At 39.3% G+C, this 25077-nt stretch overlaps 1 protein-coding gene across 1 annotated transcript; it reads left to right on the forward strand.

Moving 5' to 3' along the window:
- Window positions 1-10624: 10624 nt before the first annotated feature.
- On the forward strand, window positions 10625-24392 carry ctxn3 (cortexin 3). Its single transcript, XM_027016124.3, has 2 exons — window positions 10625-10902; window positions 22221-24392. The coding sequence occupies exons 1-2, from the start codon at window positions 10872-10874 to the stop codon at window positions 22547-22549; spliced, it is 360 nt and encodes a 119-aa protein (XP_026871925.1). The 5' UTR covers window positions 10625-10871; the 3' UTR covers window positions 22550-24392.
- The last annotated feature ends 685 nt before the right edge of the window (window positions 24393-25077 follow it).

Below are 25077 nucleotides of genomic sequence, written 5' to 3' on the forward strand. Positions count from 1 at the left end.
AAATGCATTACATACCTACAGCTCATTCTGAAGTTTGCCAAACCTACCAGCATGGCCTAGACCTGATAATTGCTTTCAGAGTGGAAAGGAATCTTCTCTTCCACGTTGTGATGTTTAGGGCTGTCACTTGCACAGGAAATATGTTTTTAGGCTCATTTGAATGGATCAGCGCAGCCATTACACTTTAAGTAATAATGTCTGATAGTTCCTGTGTTCAAACCTTTTCCCAATTCTTCTATACTTTAATTGATCAATACCTTTCCTGATGCCTTTCACTGAGACTTTAATGCATTTGTACCTCAGTTTACAGGAATTCTTTAATCACATAAAAGACTCTTTAAAACTGCAGGAGATAGGATTTTATATTAGACACACAGAGATCATAAACATCCCTCAGAAGCATGTGAGTGACAATTACAATCTGGTTATTTTCCTTAAAACCACTTTTTAAAGATTGCAAGGAATGTAAATGGAAAATAATCTTTCATACCTCAAATGTTTGTGGGATTTAGGTCAGGGCTCTAACTGGGGCACATCAGAATATCCACCTTTTTCTCCCTGGTCCTGCCTGGGAAGTTCTGACCTGAAATTCAATTACAAACTGCAAACCTTTTTCTAGCATCTCTTCGGTATCTTTTTACATACTTAATACTTCAAAGTTGGCTTTAATAAGTATTGAATTCTTTGTGCTGTTATGCAATAAAGATAAATGATCTGTTTTATTGTTTGGGACACATTTATTTTCAAACAGTCACTACTGTCACATACTGAAGTCGGTAGTTCTGTTTTAAATTGTTGAAGGCTGTCAAATAGTTTCTCTGATTAGTAATGTCCTTCATTTTATATGAAGACACACCTAAGATAGACGGCGTAACGACTGCAGTTTGTCTTCGTTTTCCTTTCTTCTTTTGTTTTTAAAGTATCAAATGCCATCAAACTTTTTTTTTCTTTTAAATTATTTGCACCTCCCTATAGCTTTGTCACAGAGGAAAGTCGGGTGTTTTGGAAATTCTTTTTCGAGATTTTTTTTTTTTCTGGTACAACTTTTTCAGTTTCTTTTTAAGTTAATTTTAAATACACTTTCTTTCAAAGCACTTGGACTTCCCATTTGTACTGTATGTGCAGATTAAAATGAAGGGATTTACCAAAGTCAGTACACAGCCCCATGCCACCATCTGAATCTTTTTCTGAGATTTTAACCCGAGAAATGTCAAAGCTAAGTACCGCACTACAGAAAATGAACAGCAGATTGATAAGACTGTCAAAGCTGTCTTTTAAAGACCTACTATTAAGGCACCTTCTATAGCACAGACTTCATGCATTCAAGATGTACAATAAAATGCCAATATTTAAAATCTTATCGTCCTTTATCCAGGCATGTTTTTTTACAGTCTGATTCTGGATGTGACCTTCTGCAATACAGTTAAGCATTTCAGAAGTTTACAGTCCAGCCAGATGTTAAAGGCTTGGAAATTGGAGTTAGTTTACAAAGGATTACAAAGGGCCGTGCAGATATCAAGGCAAACATAAAATTAGACTCTGAAAAGGATGACAGGAATTTGGCACATAAGATGGGAAAGAAAGTCCAGGCGGTGAATTGCTGTGCAGCTGTCCAATACAAGGGCAAAGTACTGCATGTTGGTAAGTCTGCAGAAAAATTAATTGACTATAACATTCTATCTACTGGGCCCGTGTACAGAGCCGTAATGAAGAAGCATGCCAAGAAGACTGCCAGCCCTTACCATCTCTTCTCCAAACTTTCCTCTTAAAGCAAAAAGAACAGTATGATATGGCAGAGTTGATTAGAGGTCAAAAAGAAGCCGATTTGTGAGATTTGAGACCTTGCTTGCATGTCTTGCATGCACGTAAAGGATAAGAATAGAGCCATTATACTTATTATACCTGCCCTGGTTATTATACTTGCCCTGGTTCTGAGTGGCGGTGTCGGACCTGACCTTTTTCTCGCTGGACTGTGGAGGAGAGCTGGCCTTTGCTTGCAGCTCCAGAGGCTTAGCAGCCCATTCTCAGTCATGCACCTTCTCTGCTACAGCAAATGAGACCTCAGGGGCATCATTTCATAGTGCCTTTGTCATGTGTCTGGCTGGCAATTGGAATTGGCATTGTACATGGCTGTCTTGATGTCACAGAAATCCTTCAATCAAATGGTTGACTGAAAGCAAAGTTTGGGCTTCATGTGAAACTTTCACCCTCAAGGAATTTCAGCCTCTTTTGCTAGTGATGAAAAAGTTTCGGTAAATTACAAGAAGTCAGTAATATTTTACTACATGTGTCAGATAAGGGGGAATAGTCTGGATAATATTGTAATTGTCCTATAGCCATTTGGTTCTGTCATCTGATTTCCTTCCATATTTTGCTTCCAGGTTATCCATTCTTGCAGAAACCTTGCATTAGTGTAATTTAAGGAGGTTATATTGAGGTTATATTAAAGGTCAATCTGATCTCAGTTTAGGAGAATATTTCAGAGTGCAATTTAAAGCCAGAAGCCCTTTTATAATGATTTTTCCTTCAAATATGAATTAAGTGTTGATTGCATAAACGTATGCTGTTTTTGAACCAATCGAATGTTGGAGGAATACACAGCATTATTAGACTTTCATAACTGAAGGTCGGTAATGATCAATTAGCTTATGTTTCTTATGTGTCCTGAGCAGTCCAGAAGCCTCTCAATCCCGATGGTTATGCTTCTACACCACAGGCGAACTTGTGTAGATGTGGATGAAATATTAACATCTTGCTTTAGAGGGGCATCACTGACAGGAGATGGGAGGCTCAGAACAGAAGACCTGTGCCTAACATTGCCATGGAAACAAGCTCAGGATACCGGCTGCTTTCACAGACAGCCAATGGCTCTGCTGCAGCTTCTTTAGCCAGTGGTTTCCTCAAACAGAAAAAAAAGAACTCATGGCTCATGGCCATGTTGTGTCCCCATATGACACTTATGCAGCAAATTCTGATTGATTGCTCTTGATGTTCACGCTATATGTTCTATAGATTATTTGCTACAAGTAGATTTATCATGTAGTTTTCCAATTTATAGCACTGTAGCTGGTTGTGATATTAAGAGTAAAAGACATGGCAGCACATTTTGGAAGGAAACTATAAGATGCTCATGTCCTATTGTCACACAGCACTCAGCTCATTGTATTAAAATAAGATGTCAAACTCCTGAGTATGATCACTTATTAGGTACGTAAATTCTTAACTAACAAAGCCAGGAACACTGGTTTGCTACAGTTCAATCTAAGCACATTAAATAAACTATTTACATACCATCTTGCAAGAAGCTTACTGGAACAAAGATCTTGACCAGCAGGCACCCTGTTAGATTACCACTATTACAGTTTGTTTATTGCAACAAACTTACTCTATGCTACTGGGGGTTAGGAAAGCGCATTTAACTTGAAAAATTCATTTTTAATAGTCTGCAAAGTTGATGGGTAAGTTATGCTCTACTGCATTTACATTTCAGCGGCACCACTGGAGGCGTAGTAGGCGGAGATGCCTAGTAGGATACATCTACCTGTACTTCACTGTATTTCACTGATGCCCACTTTCCTATGGATACTTTGTCTGGATGGCTCTGCCCACATGCTTAGTGTTGTTTGTTTTAAATTTTTGTTTTTATGTTGATACATATAGTATATTTTATACAGTGTCTGTCGGGTTTTCATGTATTAATGAAGGGTTTGACTGCTCTGGATGTGAGAAAAGGGTGATATTGCTTGTAATGGAGCATCCAACAGCAGGAGTAACTGTTCACTGTAAGGACAAATCCCCACTGATTGCAGTCCTGAGCAGTATTTGGTGTTCTGGGCACTGAATGCCCTTTCACAGAAATAAGTTATACATGTAATGAAATGTACATGGGGAGAAAATTATTTATTTTTTTCCCTGTTTTTATTGTACAAAATATAATTCACTCCAAAACAAAATTGAACAGAGGAACATTTCTGGGCATCCAGGGGCATCCTGTGTTACCACTCCTGCATCTCAAGTGGTCTGCAGACCCAGGATGAAGTGCTGGTCTGAATAAAAACTGCCAGCTTGCGGATTATATTACTTTGTAAACTTCAAACCTGCAGGGAGGATTTGGAGTCAAGCTTATTTGGCATTTCTTTCTGCTTGCTTCCATAAACCTAAGCTCGAATGTCAGAGACCAAAAGGACCCTGACATCTGGATGGATTCCATGCAGTGAAAGTTGCAGGTGAACGGATTCAAGGCACAGTTTGAGCCAGTCTTACTGAGAGATCCGGCAAGCAGCCCAGGCTTAACCTGCTCTGCACAGCACATGTTGCAACAGCACACTTCGTCTCTGCTGAGTGTAACGAATAAACAAGCTTTAATCTCTCTCCTTGGCCTTACAAGATGCTCCGTGAAAGCAGCGCTCTCTCTCTCTCCCTCTCTCTCTCTCTCTCTCTTTCACCCTTACTCTCACTCACTCGCTCTCACTTTCTCTCTCTCACTCACTCTCACTTTCTCTCTCTTTCCATGTGAATGCTAAACTTGCACAATTATTGAGCTGTAAGAAATTGCTTGCTTGAAGTAACCATCTGGAGTTGCCGGTGAGATAATCAACAAAATAAGACACGGGCTAATGTAATTTCTCGGCAGCCTGGAGGAAAAGGCTTCCAGTAGTGAACTCTAAAGAAGAACTAACATGTTGTAAAGGTGAGCTAGAGCACTGACCTCAGCCAATTTGAGCTGTTTTCCTTTTTTTGTGAGTTAAAATATTACAATAATTTTTCCAAAACTGTTGTTATAAAATGCAAACAAGATGAGAGAAAAAAGATCCCGAATTAACCCTTCTCTGTCTGGAAACAGCTCTCTCTCTCCCTGCCCTTAATACACAACCTTGCAGGTTCCCCAAGAAAAGCAATTTTGTCAAGCCAAGCCTATCAGTCAAGCAGAGAGATGATGGAAGTGAACACCTTTTCTGCCAATATGTTTCTGTCTTATGCACTCCCTGTGGTTGTAATTTAGCTGCTGCCTGCTTTGCCACATTCAGATGGAATGTCAGATCTGTCTGGCACACACCCTGTGACCCTACTGCAGGTGTCCTGGCAGTCTCGCCTTATCAGACAAGCCTTGTGAAGTGCTAGTGGGAAAAGCTAGATCTTGCTCTACTGCCTTCTTCATGTTATTATTTTTTTTTTTTACATTTAATGTTCGTACTGAAAACGAGAGAATGTCTTTCAGTGAAGTATACATACATCTAGAAGTAGAGACAAACCAACAGCTGATATCAAAATTGAGAACCATGTTTTCTAACCACGACAGCTGAATGACATTAATTTGCATGACCAATAACAACAACAACAAAAAATTAATTCTCACCAAGAAGAGGAAGAGTACGTCCTAAGTGTTAGCTAAGGTAATTATCCAGGAAATGGCGAATCTTGTATGGCTTTCAGACACCTCTGCTATATTGTTTTAAGCATTGTTCTCTGAAAGTGAAAACATTAACATTAAGCGGCATCTAAGATTGCTAGTTAAAATAACATGATAAAGTAAGAAGTGCACGATTTGAACCAGACTGAGAAAAAGCATAGGAAAAATAATGTTATAGAGAACTACGTTCTCCGTTTTGTAGCCATGAATGATTTAATATACTACTGGTGCCTCAGGCTATTTCAAAATGCAAGTATTATACAATTATACTCTTTAATATCTAAATTACCTCTGAATGCGAAATACTGTAAAATTGTGAAGAGTCAAAACATTTCTGAATAGTTAATTTCTTGTTCCAGTTATATCTAGATTTTCATTGTCCTTCCATAACCTTTAAAAGCTATTCTATTCATTCTTCACTGAAGGTGTGTGCACAAAATAACAGGTGCAACATACATTACCAATACAAAAGATGTAAAAAGTATAAAATGCATTTCACAGCAGAATAGTTCTCATTCTTGCAGGGAGAAATAAAGCAACATGGCTCAGCCTAGGTAAATGTAATTAAATGCAGGCATTTTATACTTCTCTTCTGAGACCCCATCTAGAGGTAAGATCCTGCCATTTTGTTAGAGTTGCTGCAGTAGTAATAGGGGTTGCTCTTCAGTTAATTTCAACTGTGTGCTCTAACGTGTGTGCGTTAGAGCGCACACTATCTCACTGTCTCTTTCTCTCATGAACGTGAGCAAAGAGAATGAGCCAGTGCTTATCTCGGGCATATATGCAGGACTCTCAAATCCTGCGCAGCGGCACCCGGGAGGAGACAGAAGGTCAGAGCCCATCCATGCAGATAACATCGCTCAGCTGGCAGCAGTAGGCGACGACACAAATCGCAACGCCTGATGCAGTGGGCTCCTGCGGGGTCCAACACACACGGCAGAGCACCCACAGCCCCAGCTGTACACCCCGGTGCCCTTCCCAAGAACCACTGCTGCCCCCTCAGACTGCTGGGCATTACAGATTAGATTGGCAGAAACAGGGTGCGATGACCCACAGAGAAAAAACATTATTCAAAAAATTTGATGATTCACTAATTTTTTTTTGCATATTAAGTGGCTTATGCAGCCAAAGTGCTGGATAGTAGTTTTTAAATGTAATTTGTGAAATTTAATTATAAATTGCATTTTGATCATTCATAATGAATAGCCTGAATGTTGTAATATTAGAAGGGATGCCCATGGCTAAGGTTATGTTTTGAACTTTTAAAAAAATGATCTGTTCAGCCTCATATAAATGGGCACTCTTAGACAATGCCTTTAGTGATCAAAATATAACACCTTCCACTCTTTTTTATTACACTTCTGACAAAATCCAGTGATAGTCTAAACAATATAAACACGCATTGCAATATGAAGAGATTTAGAATGAAAATACTTTGATTGATTTGATGGTATAAATATATATAAAAATATATCTGCCTTTAGAAAACAGCTGAAAAACTGGAAAATAATCAACGTTTTGTGTCATAACTGTTGTATGATCTTTTATTACCCATTAGCTAAGAAATTATCCTTATCACACCTGCATGCTATCTTAACACGACAACAATTATCTTAATTGTTGATCTGACAACCAAAAATGAATTTTGACATTTTCATCCACAGGGAGACAGTATGTTTCATTCAGGAATGCAAATATGTACCTCTGCATTTTCATGGCTCTGAAACACGTCTGAAATAATGGACCCTTTATGCATATTAACTATTCGAATACTTGATCATTTTCCCTGTGTAGGACCCCAATTAATTCAATGCATATCACCTGAATCCTCTGTGGCAGAATGCTATAAATCAGTTTTAATAATTCATTTTTAAAACTTAATATGCATGTCTCACAGAGGCTATCCAGCAGGGAATGGCATGGCATAACACTTTGATGGCTGCTTCTTTATTCTGTGTTGTCAAATTAAAGTGGAAATGAGAGCTTCCCTGTAAAGAAAAGTAATGAGATGTAGTAAGAGGCTTGGAGGAAAAGGGTTCCAGAAGTCTAGAGCCAAGATATTTTGAATGGACAAGAACAAAAATCACTCCCTTAAGCTATGAACTGAGCCAGACCAGGAGTGCCAGTAAATCATGGCTTGTGTAACCTCAGCAAGGCCAACAATTATGGGAAATCCTTTGCAGAGAAAAGTCTGTTATTTAAAGTGACCAGCCTTTGAGTTGATCACTATCTGTGCATTATATGTTCCCAAATACCGTAGATGCTGGACTCACAGGTAATATGCTTAAGTATAAAATAGATGGAGAAAGTGGGTTCCTTTATCAATGATTCACATCATGGCTTGGAAGAAAATGTGGCAAAGCTCCTTGGTGGTTTGTCTTGACATTGCAGAAGATGATTGGGCTGCCTGTCTATTTCGACATGTTTCAAGAGTTCCTAAAAATGAGGAATGTCACTGAGACCTATGCAGCCACATGTGACTCCCACAAAGGAAGGTTACTGTGGTGTTGGACAAACTCAGCAGTGGACTACATCAGGGTCTTAGCATCTTCATTCAGGCAAAATCTCAGATTTTGGCACTTGTTTTTAAATGTACCTGTGCTAAACAACTAAATTCATTCTTGCATGATACAGTTACTTCACAAATTTACCGTGGCATTTGTTTAACCCGTAAACTTACTGTGCAACTCCCAGAAAGTCATTATTTTCAGGACTGACTAGTAGAGTACATACAGTTGCAAGCAGGTTGGTTGTTTATTAAAGGGATAAGCAATATCAAGGTCATTAAACAGGCAGACAGTCAGGTGAACAGCATGCAACAGGTCAGAAGCAAAACAAAATCAAAAGGTCAGTGTCAGTAGCAAATTAGAACACTAGGAAAAGGGCTTAGTGCTCAAGTAATCAGCAAGCGATTTCACAAATTTTTCTATTTAGTCTAGGGTATAAATAGGGAAATAAATGGGCAACATGTGGAATAGGTATGGCTGGTTATCAGTACAGTGAAGCAGAGCACTGGAGGGTGAGTGGAGCCAAGGTAGAGAGAGTGACAATTGTTCAGGTGGTGTTTTCATGATTGCATGGTGTTATACAAAAAGACAGAAATCAGTGTATCTAGATGTTGCTTTATTTGGAAATTAATCCACTGGGCTGGGATGGAAAAACAGACTGACACCATGTCAGAGTTAAGCGAAATGAAGGCTGAATAAAGCTTTATTTCAGCAAAAGCTCTGGCTGACTGATTGGGAGGAGGGAATTTAGCCTAAGCTGTAAGATAGCCTCCAAACTAATATTCATTTAAATGAGTAGAATGCTTGGCTGAGTCAGAGCTTTACAAAAGGGAGATTTCAGAGGCCAGTGGCTGTACCTTTAAAACTCTGAGACCTTAGTGACATTGTGAGGCAGTGGGAGAGAATTCCCCTGGTGTATTAGATGCACAGCAACCTGAATGCAACAAAGAGCTGAGCTTCTTGGAAAAACACAAACAGGTCTGCAGGTGTACCAGACATTTGTAAAAAAAAGTCTATCCACAAATAGCAAGGATTTCTTCAATAAGAAGCTGACAGGCTTGTGCATTTGAAAGGGTTGGAATCTGACATTTCCAGTAGAGATATGCGTTATCACTTGGAGAAATGATGACAATGGAGCAAATCTATTGAAGTAAGGACACAAAAGCACTTATATAAAGTGATGTTACTTGGATTTACTTCTCATCATGTTTAGGGCATCACTGTAGAAAAGAAACAGCTTTATTATGCCTGAGAAGTTATTATGCCTGACTATCAGATCACAGAGGAAAAAATGGAAGTGTGCTTCCACAAACACCTGCTTTGAAAAGCAGATGGTACATAAGGTTAGGAGCCCATGTGTGTGGATTTGCATAAGGGCCAAACTTGGCTTGTCATGTTGGGGCACACAGTCCCCGCCAGATCGTCGAATTTGCAGGAATCAATTTAGCTCTGAAATCAATTTAGCTCCAAGCTCCACCCTGATGACTTTCCACCATCATGCCCTAGCCCCATTGCACACAGGCAACGGAAATGAAATCACCAGCTTCCACCTGCTTTCTCGCACCGCAGTGCCACCGCCGATGGCATTCTTGGGGTGAACCACAGGGGAAAACATAAAGCCTGACTCGCTCTACCTCAAAACACACCCTGCAAGGATCTGCCAGCAGAGGCCTGATCTAGCAGGGGGTGTGGGGTGTTGTGGTGCAGGGAAACATGCTGTTTATGACCCTGGTGCTTTCGATCCCATTCTGCTCTAGAACAGGAGTCATAATAGTACAGAGGCAGACGGCCTGCCACGTGAGCCCTGGCTTGCTGCAAAGTACCAGTGAACTGTCAGCATAGAGCCATTTGGTGTGCTAATTCCTACATTCCTTTCAAATTGTACTTCCTCGGGACTCATTATTAGCTTTATTTATTCCTCCATAATATTGCTGTTTAATTCAACTTCCTGGATAAATAACAGTAGTAGGTAGTAAAGTTGGCTTGAGAGGAAAACTGGATCTCCATAATAAGGGTGACATAAAAAAATTTAAATCGGTTTCCAGCCATTAGTCTTTAAGGTTCAGGATTAACTGCCAGATTAGCTACCCAGACTCCAGCTAAATATAACAGCTCCAAAATGATCTCTTCAATTTAAATTGAAACCACTCAGCATCTTTTCACTTCAGGCACTCTTCTGACACTGGGTTACACTTGTGTAGTTTATTTTCTGTACTGTACTATTTTGAATATACACGACTTAGTTTTAGGTTACACTCTTCAAGCATTTAGGATCCAATGAATCCAATTACTTCTCCGTTGCATTACAAATTTACCTCTGGCAGCCTTATTAGATATAGTAACAAATGGACAGGTCAGCCTAAGGGCCGAATTTCACTCAAGAGCAGTAGGGCTTTACAGTAGCATCGAAACCCCGGTCCCCCGAGTGCAATCCTCATTACACAATTAATGGGGAAATAAATATAATATGCTATTCCAACACGCCGAACAGGCTGACATTTACAGCACTGGCGTATTGCAAAAAGTGTTGCTAAGATCATGCGGATATAAATCGTAAGCCTGTAATTATTCACCTTCGCCCCTTTCACAGCCGGCTATTGCACCGCGGCTAGCCGTGCAGTGGGGACAGTTTCAGAAAAGACCGCGTTGCGCTGGTTTTCAAACGCCGCCACGATTCGTCTATTCATTCAGCAGTCTCACGCACCACCCCGCGCGCGCACACGGTAGGGGCGCGAGGCGCAACTGTGCGCGCCGAGGCTGTGGGTGGCGGTTTTAGAGTGCGCGAGGTGCAGAACGCTAGTTTCTCTCTTTCTGCCGTCTTTGGGAAAAGGGGGACCACGTTTCCTGCCCGTCCGTTTTCCTTCGCCTTCTCCCTGTCTCTCTGTGCCGGAACTGGAGGGGCGAGGAGAAGGTAGAATGGGCGAACCCTTAAGGTTTTCACTGTAACTCTGGAAATGGATCCCACGTTCTCGCGGGGAGACAAAGGTACAACTCAACATTTCTTTCGTAGCCTATAGCGATAGTATTTTTGCCATTCCCTGGATTGCACTGACTGTGTTTTACAGCGAATCGCGTATCAGTGGGGATTCAAATGCATTTTGACAGGTCCGACGGTACTGACTCACACCTGCTATTGCACTTGTTGAGTGAACACAGAAATTATTGTTAGCACAAGGTTAAAGCGGTATGTGCAGCAAAGATGCTTCGAAATAATAATATCCTCAGTCATTCTGTTCATGGAAGTCTGATTACAGTGATCGTTTTCATGTCTCTGCATTGCCTTGGATTCAGTAAAAAAGTATTATGGTAGGTTGCGCACTGGTTCTTTGAGTGTCACTGGGTACATATTATAATGTTTAAGTACGCATTTCTGTTAGTACAGTAATGCACGTACTGCATTAAACAGTTGTATCCTTTTTACCGATTTTATCCTTGATTTGTAGCTATAAACCGTACAAACCGTGTATAGGCTTCCTAGACTAGTGGATTACATCATTTGTTCACTGAAGTTATGTTCTGTGTACCACGAAACAAGCCTGACCTTATGAATTTTGCCACTTGTTTTCCCGCAGTAACATTTCCCTTTTTGGTTCAAGCTTAGTCCACGCGTAATTAATTTTCATTCCGCGGAATGTCTCAGGTGTTAAAATTGTAACCTGCAACTTATGTTGCAAGCTACCTGTGTTAATTTTGGATGCATAATGGTCCTGCCTAGTTTGTTTTATTCATGCTTATTTCCTAGCCATAATTAGGCATGACATCATTTCACGCAAAAAAACCCCCAACTTTCTGGCAGCACTGCAGGTGATTATGTGTTGCATGTACACACAATATACTCAGTCATTATGTGAAGAAGCAGTTTAGCCACTGCACAAGCAGTGCTTGTGTTTCAGTAATCAAAGTCACTTCAGCTGTTGACAAACATTATTTCTGAATGTACTTATGAATGTTTTGTATCAAACCATTAGTGTTAAAATAGTCACACTAGACATTACTTTAACTACAGCCTATACCTTTAAGACCAGGTAGCAGTGTAGATGGTGAATTAAAATAGTGATTTTGCTGAGCACAAATGAGCTATTAAATATTAGATTTCTCCCTGAATTTAATGCATGGTTTATTTATCTACTGCAATGACAGTTCAGTACTACATGCAGTACAATCCACAATGCACATTGCATTCAGATGATAAGTACTGAGAAGTACTTCATTGGACTTCTGATCATCTCCTTAAAATCTGTGATTTGTGAACTGAATGGTTCCTTTTCAGATAATAAGATGAGAAGAAAAGATAAGATAACTGGTAAATTTGTATTATTATATGTCACAATTCATTTTTAGTTAGCTATAAACCAAACTGTCACCATTCAGCACAATGAAAAATGCTTTCCCTCTGTCATTGATTTTGACCTTGAGGTTCAAACTTCAAATGGCTTTCTTTTCTCACTGAAAGGATATTAAAGTCACTCCCAATACAGTGAAGTGTTGATATTCTGACTTGTGGCCAGTAGCAGATTCTTCACTGTCATAATCCCTGTGGCAGTGACTTTTAAAGGGACATAGTGTTCATTTTGTATTCAGTCACATTTCTATAGTTCTGGGCAGGTCACTTTAGGTCATTGGAGTGATAGCTCAAATAGGCAGCTCACTGTTTAATAGTTATAATATATCTTATCAGAACAGCTCTTGAAATTAGGATTTTAGGTTTTGTCCCAGATATATTTTACAAAATTGAAACTTGAACCTGAGCTTCACATAGAATTCCGCACATTTCATAAAAACTAATGTGGTATGCAATGATGGAAAATTAATTTACTTGTCATAATAGGCTGGCATTTATAATTAAAACGATTCTGAAACTGGGTTTACATTTGATGGAGTATCATCACTTTGTCTTTAAGAGGATGGAGGCTTAACTGGAGAAAAGGGTGAGCATTTGGATGTGGAATCTCTAATAACACTAATTGGGTCTTGGCACAAGCAAACTGAAACCAGTGTAAGGAGATCCCCTGACAATTGCCAATATGTGTAAGCTCACTCTAATTTGCATGCACCTGACAGTGCGAGCTACATGAAATAGTGTTCTCTCTCATTACATACAATAATAAAGAATCAGAATTAGGCATACCCCTCACTTCCTGCCCTCCGGTGCACTGACCTGCTGGATAACTCATTAGTCTCCCTCTTTCTCTGCTATCGTCTGTGGCTACCCACACACTGCTGCAAGATCTGCATTCATTTGCCATTTCTGCGAAGGAAACTTTGAGACATTAATATCACATATTCTTTGTGGGTTTCCTATGTACACTAAGTGAATATTGACTTTACTGAATTGCATCTGTTAAATTGATTTTTCTCCATCTTTTTATTTTGGCCTGTAATTAACAACATTATGGAACTCAGATGTTTTTATTTTGAGTTCCATAGGGTTCCAAAATTTAGATTTATTCTTCTTTACCATTGCACTCTATGACGATTATACATGGTACCAAGCACACTTTTGGTGCAGCATTTTGAATATAAAATGGTGCTGCAGCCTACTCTGAATAGCAGCAATTGCAGTTTTTCCCCAACAAGAATTTAAGTTGGTTACTATGAGTCACCGCAAGCCATTGCACCTTATTACTAGACTGTTCTGAGCTAGATACACTAAGCTGATTTTGCTCTGACATGACATTCTGTCAGTGGTTTTGAGAAAAATCTTACTGATGGCTCATACCTATAGTGACGTGGAAGGACAGGCTTACACCAAGCAATGAGCTGCTGTATTCAGAAATATCTGCAATCAAATGCTACTGCTGTTGAGAAGAACATAGTGATCTTCTAAACAAATGAGAAAACAAAACAATAAGGTCAGTTTAGATCAGAATCATGATAATAGTTGATTTTTGCCAGTATCATGCTGTTCTACATTGAATTGGCAGCTGTCCTACATATTGCTTTAAGTTACTGTACTGAAACTGCATGCCATGAAGTAAGTTGTTAACCCTGGTGTCCTTTGCTATCAGAGTGGCATTAGCATGATGCTGGCATCTGCAGCACAGCTCAGTGGGTATGCACTGCAGACTAACATTGTGTGGCCAGGCGGAGATGAGGGAACTGTTCACCGGAGGTTGCACGTGTGCACCCAGGCCAAGCCCAAGCCAAATCAGCCAATGACATACATTAGAAACATTAGAAGCGTTAAAACACCAACAATGGAAGGATGTGCAACTTTTTTTTTTTCATTTATTTTTTGCTTTTTGACAAAGGATTTTGCCCCACATTTCACAAAATGCTTTTTTAAAAATCACATTCTTTTTCTATTATTAATTAATCCCTTCCAGTGGCACAAATCGTTCCACCTAGTTACTGAGGAGGTGGTCATTCGCTGTCATGCTCACGGCTGCAGTCGTCATCTCTATTGCAACATCTGGCACATTTGCAGGAGTGAAATGTCATTTGCAGCATTGTCTTTGATAGTGAATTAGTGGTGTTTAAACCGCGCAGCACAGACAAGAATGGAAAGAATGGGTAGGAATGGAACGGCGCACTTTTGACATCATCATTTGTAGTATGTAGCTAGATCTATACATTGCACAGTGAGGCAAGGCTGTACATTCAGTGCCAGTGTCATATTTAAGTGTGTAATTAAAGATCTGGAAGTGTTTTGCAGCAGATCTCCAGAGTTCTGCAGATGCAGTTCTCACCACTGAATGTCACTTGCAGGGAGCCATTTGCAGGGATGCTTTCGATGGGTGGTGCTCTATAATATTAATTCGGCAGGCGTCAATCATTCACTGTGCAACTTTTAAGCATAGCACAGCATTCTGCAAATTTAACACATTTCGCTGTGCCCTGCCTGACTCTGCTTTTATAATCTGTCTATCACCTAGTTAAAGGCTGAACATGGAACCTTCATCGATCTGTTGTGAGGAGAACTGCGTAGCTGTTTTTAACAAGGTTTTGCGACAAGTTTGCTCTTGGGCATGATGCCAGCTTCCAACTCTATAATGTCCCATATACCTTAAACACCTGGCAACCTATAGAGCTGTTTTGCAGCATATGCCAACAAAAATCCTATAAGCAGACTAGATTCCAGTTTCAGTTTCTTCCTCAGGAAAACCCACAGAATGGTTTTGTATTATTGCAAATTGTATCAGCATTAAATATGCTTATCCTGCTCTATTCATTTTTTTCAGAGTGAATTGACCTGGTCCTGTTTATACTAGTATAAACTAAGGTAATTTGGAATGTGATGTGTTTCTCATGTGACATATGAAAATCACATTGAGGGGAATTTAGACCAGTGTGGTTCTAGGTATTTTGGGTTAATCTTTTAGATCAAAAAGGCAGTAACATTAGAGAAAATTTAATGTAGTGTTAGCCAGTAATTTAATTATTTTTCAGGTCAGAGGTAAGAACTATTATGTTTTAAGATGTGAATATAAGCTAATGATCTTATTAAGAATAACGTATGAGTTATTAATCTGTGATTTTCTCACGGCTTTTTACTGCCTGACAACAAGAATAAGTAAGATGCCGAGAGAAATACAGCGTTACTGGTAGAGAGCAAGAGGAAAATGCATGCAGTCGCACAACCTTCATATAAAAGGACTGCATGCTCTCAAGGCAGTGGCAATAAAATACAAGCTAGAACTGGACTAATGATTTTTAACTGCAGGCCCCTACATCTGGCATGATTTGAAGTATTTAAGGATGCACCAATATTGAATTTCTTGGACCGATAACCCATAATTTGCACCTCTTTGTGGAAAATACCAATCTAATTTTAACTTTATGCATATTATAGAAAGTTCAAACTATAATTTCTATATGACGAGCAGTAGGTGCAAGACGTTAGAATCTAAAAATGGATCAGTAAATAATTTTACACGTCACAGGTAAACCAGACATCACAATTATTGTACACATGCATTGTTCTTAACAAAAGCGGAACAAAAGTAGCATCATTGGGCTACATTTTATTTTCTAAACTTTCTCAAATGTTAAATGCCATTTTATGCCTTAAACTCATGAAGGTGTAAGAAAGCCTATGGCTGGAAAGCCCCCAGAAAAAAAATATATCCTTGTTTTGATAAAGAACTTATACTTATTTTGCATTTCTTAATCAACAATCATTTCTGTATTTTAGCAGTATGATAGTACAGTGATATCTAACTCTAACCTACTGTACTGTCTTGTACGTTCTATGAGAAGATGACAAAGTACTTTTGTAAGTCTGTTCTGGAAAAGAGCATCTGCTAAAAGCCAAAAATGTGAACGTAAATAACTACAGAACTATACAGTCACCAACATCAGATACTTTGCTTAATGAGTAAACAGCAAAGTAAAAACTGCATTAAAGTCTAACCATCTCTGGTTGTTTCTTAAGACTGTATTAATATACAAATGAGGCCTATATTAAACAGAAACATCTATGTTGCATAAATGAACATTTTCAGCTGTAATTATTGGCTGAAATTCCAATATTGAACTGACAACGATAAATAAAATTTTCCTTATTGGCAAATAATATATCATCTGTTGATATATTGTGCATCTCTAGTTGTATTGGTTATAAACAGAGGTAGGTAGGTAGTATGTTGCATTTACTTATGTATCTTTTTGAACAAATTGTACTTTTAAGAGTTTTAAAAGAGGGTACTTTGTACTCTTACTAAAGTACATTTGCGAGGTCAAAATGTACTTTTCCACCATTGTATTCATCTATGTTCTCCTATTACATTTATGAAAAGTAGCCAACAATATATCCTTTTCTCAAGAGCAAAACAATACAGATTAAGGTTTATTATTGATTTTACATATTTCTTTCAACCCTAAATGCAGTTGTTATCGAAGCAACAGTCTAGCTAATCAGTCACCCAGTTTAGCTAGTTTCCTTGGGCATGATTTCTGGAATAATTCCATAAATTGTACTAATCGCAAAGTGATCACTAAATCTAGAGTGATGCTTGTGACACTTAACTATATTATATGCATTATAATAAGATATCTGATATTAAAAACCTCATGTAGATTAAATATGACATATGCTAGCTAAGTAGGACAAAGATCCAGAGCAAAGAAAAATACCAGTTAATTATGTATTTTTGCATACTAATTCAAAATGGCTCTATCACCTGAGAGAAACTGTCCTTAAAACTGATTTGAATTCATTGTAAAAAAAAAAAAAAAAGTCCACATATTTTAGTTTGTGGGACAAAATTGATTAAATTTATTAAATTATTAAATGAGAGTCACTGTAGTAACTTACTACTTTAGTAGTTTTTAACATACTTTCTTACCCAAGTAATAATTTTATTACAAATTATAATTATAATGATTATTTTAAGGTAATAGTACTTTAACTTGAGTATGGTTTTTGGCTACTCTACACACCTCTGGTTTTATGGTTTTATATATATATATATATATATATATATATGTGTGTGTGTGTGTGTGTGTGTGTGTGTGTGTGTGTGTGTAAATACATGAATATAAACACAACATACAGCATAAATGTGTATTTTGTTTCATTGTAATAACTTTCAAAGGTGCTCATCTTACACATGATAAAACTACCTTCAGGCATAATGTGTCAAGCTTTGCAATCAGCAATCCTTTTTATCCTGTATAAACTGTTTTCTTCGGCTTTGATTCTTACAGTAAACTTTAGCAAGTCTGTTTTATCTGTGATTGTATTTAAAGTACAGTGTGAAATTCTGAAGTTGTTCGAAATATTCTCAGCCTGAGCCGGTGTGCTCAGACTCAGGATGCTTTTGCAAATGTCTTGGACTATCTTGGTGTCACAGGCGAAGAACATTGGGGGGGTGGGGCACAATGGGTACCGAGCCCGCCCAGGCCTGAAGCACTCGGTGCACTGTGCCACCCAGAACCAGGGGCATAGAAGATGCCCTGCCTCTCAGGCTCTGGGCTTAGAAACCCCATGCTTCAGTCTAGGATGGTGGCTTCCGTTTTCACTGCTTGGGTCCTCCTTCCACCAACAGAGAAGCACAGGGAACTCCTATGCATTGACGGGGCCCATTATGTCTGTGGAAGCCCCTGAAGAGCAGGGCTCATGGGTCTATTAGCACTCCCCACAAAAATGTTTAAAAAATGAAAATTCAGGGGCAGATCCCCTCCCCTGGAGCCGAGCAAACCTCCATCCTGGGGTCTCAAGTCATTTGGGGCAGCTGTTGCAGGCTTTGGTGTTGGCTGCTCCATTTCCAGTGGTACTTGGGTCTTGTCTCCTGGTTAGAACAGGATGGAATAGGCCTCCTGGCATGTGATGGAAGCTGGGCTGGCATCCCCAGGTGACATCAGGGGACTCGCCTTGCTTTCCAGAAATCCCAGGACGCCCCTTCCTACACAGAGGATACCGGAGGCAGAGCACTCACCCTTAGGCTTCCAGGAACATAGCACGTACGTGCCAGGCCACTGAGTCCACTGAAATGAGCGAGAGAGAGAGAGAACACGCAAACACACAAAAAAAGTGAGAAAACGAAAACAAAATGGAGGCTGGTGCCTCCCAAAATGGTGGGTCATTCTGTCATGAGCAAAGAACGTGCAGAAAACAGGAAGGAAGCAAACAGGAGCCTCCAACTGAAGCATTTAGTAAAAATGAATGAGAACAATAACAGAGACAACACACAATGATCGACAAGTTCAGGAAAACAAAAGCAGGCTTAAATAAGGAACAACATAATAACCCCCTGGTGGTGTGGCTACTAACAGACAACACACACCACCTGAATGAGGCAGGGGCACACGGAACATTAAAAAGTGACAATCAACCTAAGAACATAACCACTGTAAAACAAGCCCACCACCGAATGCAGGTAGCTGTCAGCCGGAGGGAAGCGCTATGACAATAGGACTGTATTTGACAAATGAATCATAATATAATATTATACAATCATATTCTGCCTTGTCCAAGACACTGCAATTGCTCTTTAATTTCTGGTCTTGCCCAGAATCAGCCGCGTTTTTAAAACTGTGTTTTCTCTGTTTTCCATCCTGTAATAGTATGAACAGATCACAAACCTGCACTGACCTGCAAAGTAACAGTGCTTCATGTGACCTGCTTCTCCAGATGTAAACAATCAGCTAATGATGGCAACCATTAATCTAACGCTCATGTTTATGTGTGGTTGAGGCTGGCTGCGAATTCAGCTATGCCACATGAAAGCTCATTCACATTTAACCTCTCAGTAGACCTATTTTTTCAGTGGGCCAATATGTCTAATGTCTAATATAATTATCTAACACGTTCAACTATAAGAACAGTATGGCCAACATATGCAAAATAATTCAACCAGGTGTGGCCTCATCAGATACTGTGTCAAATGCTTGAGGAAAAAACCTATGCTATAATTATTTTATGAGAGACTGCCCATTGCTGAAATGCCCATAATCAAGATATCCAAGAGACGTTGTATTTAAAATCCAGTAGATTAATCAGCACATCAGAAGACAGCTGACCTATAGCAGCTGAGGCGTTTCTTGGCAGTAAGATATGGAAGACTACTCAAAAGCTATGATTCCTTTAGAGACAGATTTCAAGTGTTCCAGATTTCATAGAGTTCACACGTGTGAAAAATGTGGTGCACTGGCTGGTGGTCCAATGAAACTATGCTTGCCTGATTGTCTTATTTCAACTTGAATGGTAGATTAAGGGTCCAAGAACTGAAGGTGTTTGATGCCTATTTTTTGGTTGGATCTTTTCCTGTTTACTATGATTATTATTCTGATTCACCACTAAAACCCTCTACCCAAGCCCACTACTTAGAGGAGTCAAGAGACCCCACCTGGCCTGATGGTTAAAGTACATTTGCCACTTCTGATCTCATGAACATAGATGGAAATTTCTACTGCAATCTAGCATCACTTTTACCTGTGCACATTGATTTCTGAAAAAGTACAAATTTTAACCTAATTTGTTTTAAGGCATCACACCCACTTTACTGAGCTAGTCCTAAGTATCTCAATAGGCTCATTGTACAGTGTACTCATATGTCTGATGTTATATAATTATCTAACATGTTCAACTAGCAGAACAGTATGGCCAACATTAAATAATTTCACCAGGTATGGCCTTATTGATATGAAACATCAACAAGACACAAAAATTATGAATTTAATTAATGTACATTTTTAATTAATAATTCCTGGAATTGATTTTTAAAAATATTTTATATTAATCCTTTATTTCAGCTCAGTTTAACTATATTTGTCCTAATTTGCCCCTTGCAAAACTTACTTTTACAAACCAGTTCCTTCAGTTTACCCAGAATTTTACAGTTCACTAGAATTTTACATCAATAATTAGGAATAGCTTGTGGTCATTTGGAAACAATATGTCTACCACTTATCCTTTTGTCTGAAATTCAGTCAGGGCTTGATTATGATCTTAGTCAGCGTGTTTACTGTTTCATTAGTTAAGCATGTTTATATTAACAAAACCCAAGGAATTCATTTTTCCATTTGAAACTGCAGTAGCAATGTGTTGCACAAGATGCTGTTATATCCTACATCATTGGTTTCATTCTCTTAATGTACTAAAATGCCCACCATCTGAAAAGTGAATTCTGACTTCTGTGAGACCATAAGTCTATCTATCATGCCAAATTACTATCTTTTTTAGAAGTTATGTTCACATTCTTCTGCAGTTATTTGTTGTGCAACACTGAACAGTTGAATCTGTTATTTTCATTCTCATAACCTCAGAAACCATCCCCTCTAACTCAACATATTGAACAAGAAACTGAATATTCTAACAACATGGGTGTGATACCCACATCATGATAAAACAGCAGGCAATTTATTAAAATGTCATTTTATAATCCATCAGTAATAAAAATAGTGTTGTCCTAATGTTTTACTGTTGAAACTCTTGAGGAACAATTCTTGCCTCTATCCAAATGTTACAGGAATTCTTCATATGCACAGGTTCTCCCATGGCTCAGCAGATTGAGCTCAGGATTTCCCTCTTTATCACTTTGAATCCCATATGCTACAGAAAAACTAGAAGTGGAGTTCATGTTCAACATGTTCTTCTCTAAACTCTCCAGGCAATCGAGGGGCTTTATTCACACCATTTGAGTACTTCTACAAAATATCCTCTTTCACGTCTTGGTGCTTGGACAGCGATGATTGCCACTTGTAGCTTCACTCCTCATATTATCTTGCTGAGATTTCGACAAGGTCTCAGCAAACAGTTATATCAGTTATAACAGTGATTAGACACCTATAAACTAGTACAGAAAATCCTTTTTCCACAGTAATGTCTTGCTTGGGAAACTATCTAGAATAGAATTTAAAAGCACCTGCTCCAAGCAGGGTTGGATAACATAGTTGGAGAGTTGAAAGGAGCTGCACAGTAGCAAGTTTGAAAACTATTCTTTGATTTTCTTTAAATAGGACAGTGGCTGTGATCTGCAGAGGCCTATTAGCATATCGTTGCGCATACATTAAGGTTATGTGGGCTGTAGAAGTGTAACACGGAATAAGAATTGTGGTGTTTGAAAATGTTGAAGCCCGAAGAGCCTGGGCCCCTGTCTCCCTGACAGCTCTCTGACTGACAATGTGCACAGGAGCTCCGGTAGCAGTGACCACCAGCCTTTTCACTGCTCCGGGCAGACTGAAATGGTTTAGGTTGTTGCTCATTGTTTCACTGTGGTGTGTGCATTTTTTTAAACCGATGGAGTCAGAACTGCTGCACGGGGTAGGCCTCTGCTGGTGGACCTGAGTGCAGGGCTTGACTCATGGAGTTTTACTTAAACTCCATCATCTTGAATGATGCTGTTTATTGGAGGCAGAGTAAGTGTTTCTACCAGATTTAATCATAAATGGCATTTCTGTGTTCAAATGGGAATGTCTTATTTGTGAAGAGAAATAATGTGAAAATATAAACCACAGTTTGTCTGAATTAATCAATCAAAGCTCAAGTCCTGGACAATTTTGTAAGCTTGAAGTGGCATCATCATACAGGTGTGAGACAGGTGTTACGCTGTGCTGCACACACGTGTTATGACATGCTTTTTACACAAGCTTCTCTCAGCCCAGACAAGAGCTCGTGATTGTTTCACAGTATATGGTACTGCTGGACTGAGAAATGGCAATACATGAGTGTTGTCTTCTTTTTATTTCTTTTTTATTTTAGGACAGTCTTTACAAGAAATACGGCCTTTACTGAAATGAAAAATGTATACAGATCAGAATTCATCTCAGTGATAGAGATTGATGGAATTAATCTCCTTTTTTCTCTTCTCTTTATCACTCTCTTTCTCCCACCTCTATCCTACGTGTGTGTGTGTGTGCAGATGAGGTCCATCTGGAGGAGGCGGGGCGTGCACGGGTGAGGATGCGTGAGCGGCTCATGTGGCACTACCCTCTGCAGTTCTCCTGGCTGATGGAGGCCGAGCCCTTCACCTCCACTCTGCAGGCAGGCGGCCCCGCGGCCGGCGCGGGCATGACGCTGGAGCAGAAGACCACTTTTGCCTTCGTCATCTTCCTCTTCGTCTTTCTCTGCATGCTGATTGTGCGCTGCTTCCGCATTCTGCTGGATCCCTACCGCAGCATGCCTACATCCACATGGGCTGACGGCCTGGATGGTCTGGAGAAGGGCCAGTTCGACTACACGCTCGCGTAGAGGGCGAACGCACACGTGCACCTGCACATAGCACACGGAGACGCACGCAACACACACACAGAATCCAGAAGCCCTGTTAAGAAGTAAATAATGACTAAAGAGTCATACACTGACATGTATATACTACACTTGTAACTATACAAAAATACACATGTGCACATAAATTCTCTTTGGTCAGACTAAAAAACGACATATTATAAAGTCAAATTTGGTGCATGGTTAGTGAAACAGCAAGCTTGAACAAAAAATAACTCAATCCTGTACTTGTAGTAAAAAATGTTGATCCACACATATTTTCACTTTACAGTGGAGCACTCTGGGTCATGAGTGACCCTGTTCTGCACTGGCTCATTGCTCTGTGCCATGGGGTGCTTGGCCCTCTCGTACAGGGTAACCCTCACAGTCTCCGTAGCCTCACCTCTGAAAATGTCTTTGTCTTTTCATTGACACTGTTGTATACTGCCAAGTAAACGTCTCTAGAGGATAACTCCTTTTGACGACCCTTTATAAGCACTTCATAAATACTTTGTATGTTAATGCTTTTGTCAAAAGTGATGAGCCTTAAGGTATGCACTGTTACTAATAATGCATCTTAGATACGTTAGAATGCTTAGGAATTACGAATGTATTTATGTAGTGCTTATGCGTGAAGGACCCTTCACTCGATGCCAAATTTGAAACATTAGGCAAGTTGTTGATAACTTGTACGTAACTGTCCGTGACATTAGACATCGGAATGTAAACAACGTAGAAGCTATAGCTGGCACTTTTGGCCTGGTTCCCTAGCCACGTGCGAAATTCCGATACTCGAATACTTGATGCTGGTGTCAAATAGGCCTACAAATCAGTCGTTTTAAACGCTATCACAGAATGAGACACAGTCAGCACACGCTGCCATTTTAGCACAAATGAACTGAATTTCATGTTTATACAGCATCTGCTCTGGTCTTCTTTATATGGTCAGAGAATATCCATGATTTGCTTTGCCAACCTTTTACATTTTAGGCGCTAGCCACGGGATCCATAACCTCAACAGTTAAGCACAGCTAATATGCCTTGCTAAAATGCTAAGAGCAAACGAGGAGGAAATGAAATCGTGTGTATTGCTCTGAAATAGTTCTCCCCCTTTTAGTGCCCCGCCCGCACAGTCGCTGTTGGTTTTACTGTTTATGTCAGCCAGGCGACGACGCACCCGACAAACGTTTCTTTGCACTTCTGTGTTCTCCTCTCATCACTGTGAATGAGCGTAACGATACAAGAGTCCTTAGGAAATGTGAGGTTGTGTGATGTTTTTGAACTGCCAGTGTAATCGAAGACGACTGCCACTATTTTTGCATGCACAACGCGCATCTAATGCGTGAGGGAGACTTGCGGCAAAAGGAACACGAGCGGACAGATGTATTCAGTGCTGCTACATGTCGCTACATGTCGTATTTGATGCTGGTGATGTTCTCGTAAAGCTTTGTTCACCGCGAGGACCTGCTTTGCTTCTCTGTGAATAGGCTTGTGTCTGATACAAAGCACTTAACTGAACTTCCTTGAGCACTTGTATGCATCATGTCTTCAGAAAAAAAAAAAAAAGACACGATGAACCATGTCTGATTTGGAAATTTCTAAGTCTGTGACAATATTTAGACCTACATACTGTTACAACAAATACATTGTGTGAGGACAGTAGAAGAGAGGAATATTTATATAAAATATATGATAGATTTTCAATAGAGCACCTAGTATATGAAACTGAATAGTACTAATTCAGGCACATGGTAACTGAATCTGTTCTACAGCCACATCTGTATTTGTCTTATAGAAAGATGAAAAATAAACTCTTCCAAATCACTAACTGACCCTTGTTTCCCTTCCACTTCCACGTCTGCGGCATGAAAAATACGTATCTTGTCTTGTATTAATAAATGAGTGTAAAGTCATCTGTACGTTTTAAATAGTTACAGATTATAAATGTTTTTAAGTGAACAAACACTCATTATTCAGTGTCATTCATTTATGTGTGTTTGGTGTATTACATAAATATAATTAGCAATTATTGTATAATTGGGGCAAAGTATTTTTTTAATGCTTTTCGTTACTAATATCTCCTAAAGCGCTTAAAGGCCACTGATTTACTATAAGGTTTAAAAAGAGGATAACACATATGACATATGTTAGCTGCCCCATCACTCAAGAGTCAATTTCATAGCTGCTTCTACACCTGTTTGACATTTACCTTTCATTCGTGGTGATGTAGCAGCAGTTTCACCTACCTGATCTCAGATGAGTGTGAAAAGGCAACACCTATATGGTTTGTCATCATCCATTTAGCAATAACCAAAATTCTACCACACTCTGCCATCCTAAATACATATCTCCAGCATATGTCCACTTATCATATAAAGTGTACTGAGTCCAAATGCATTCCCTTAAGTGTGTTCAAAGGCAACCTGTCCAAATCTCATTGTGTATTTCTGTGTATTTATGAATTCTAAATTATGACACTAAAATTCTTTGCAAAGTACCCAACTTAGTTTTCA

Source organism: Electrophorus electricus, chromosome 19 (genome assembly GCF_041902795.1).
Source record: "Electrophorus electricus isolate QZ-2024a chromosome 19, ASM4190279v1, whole genome shotgun sequence".
Classification (NCBI taxonomy): domain Eukaryota; kingdom Metazoa; phylum Chordata; class Actinopteri; order Gymnotiformes; family Gymnotidae; genus Electrophorus; species Electrophorus electricus.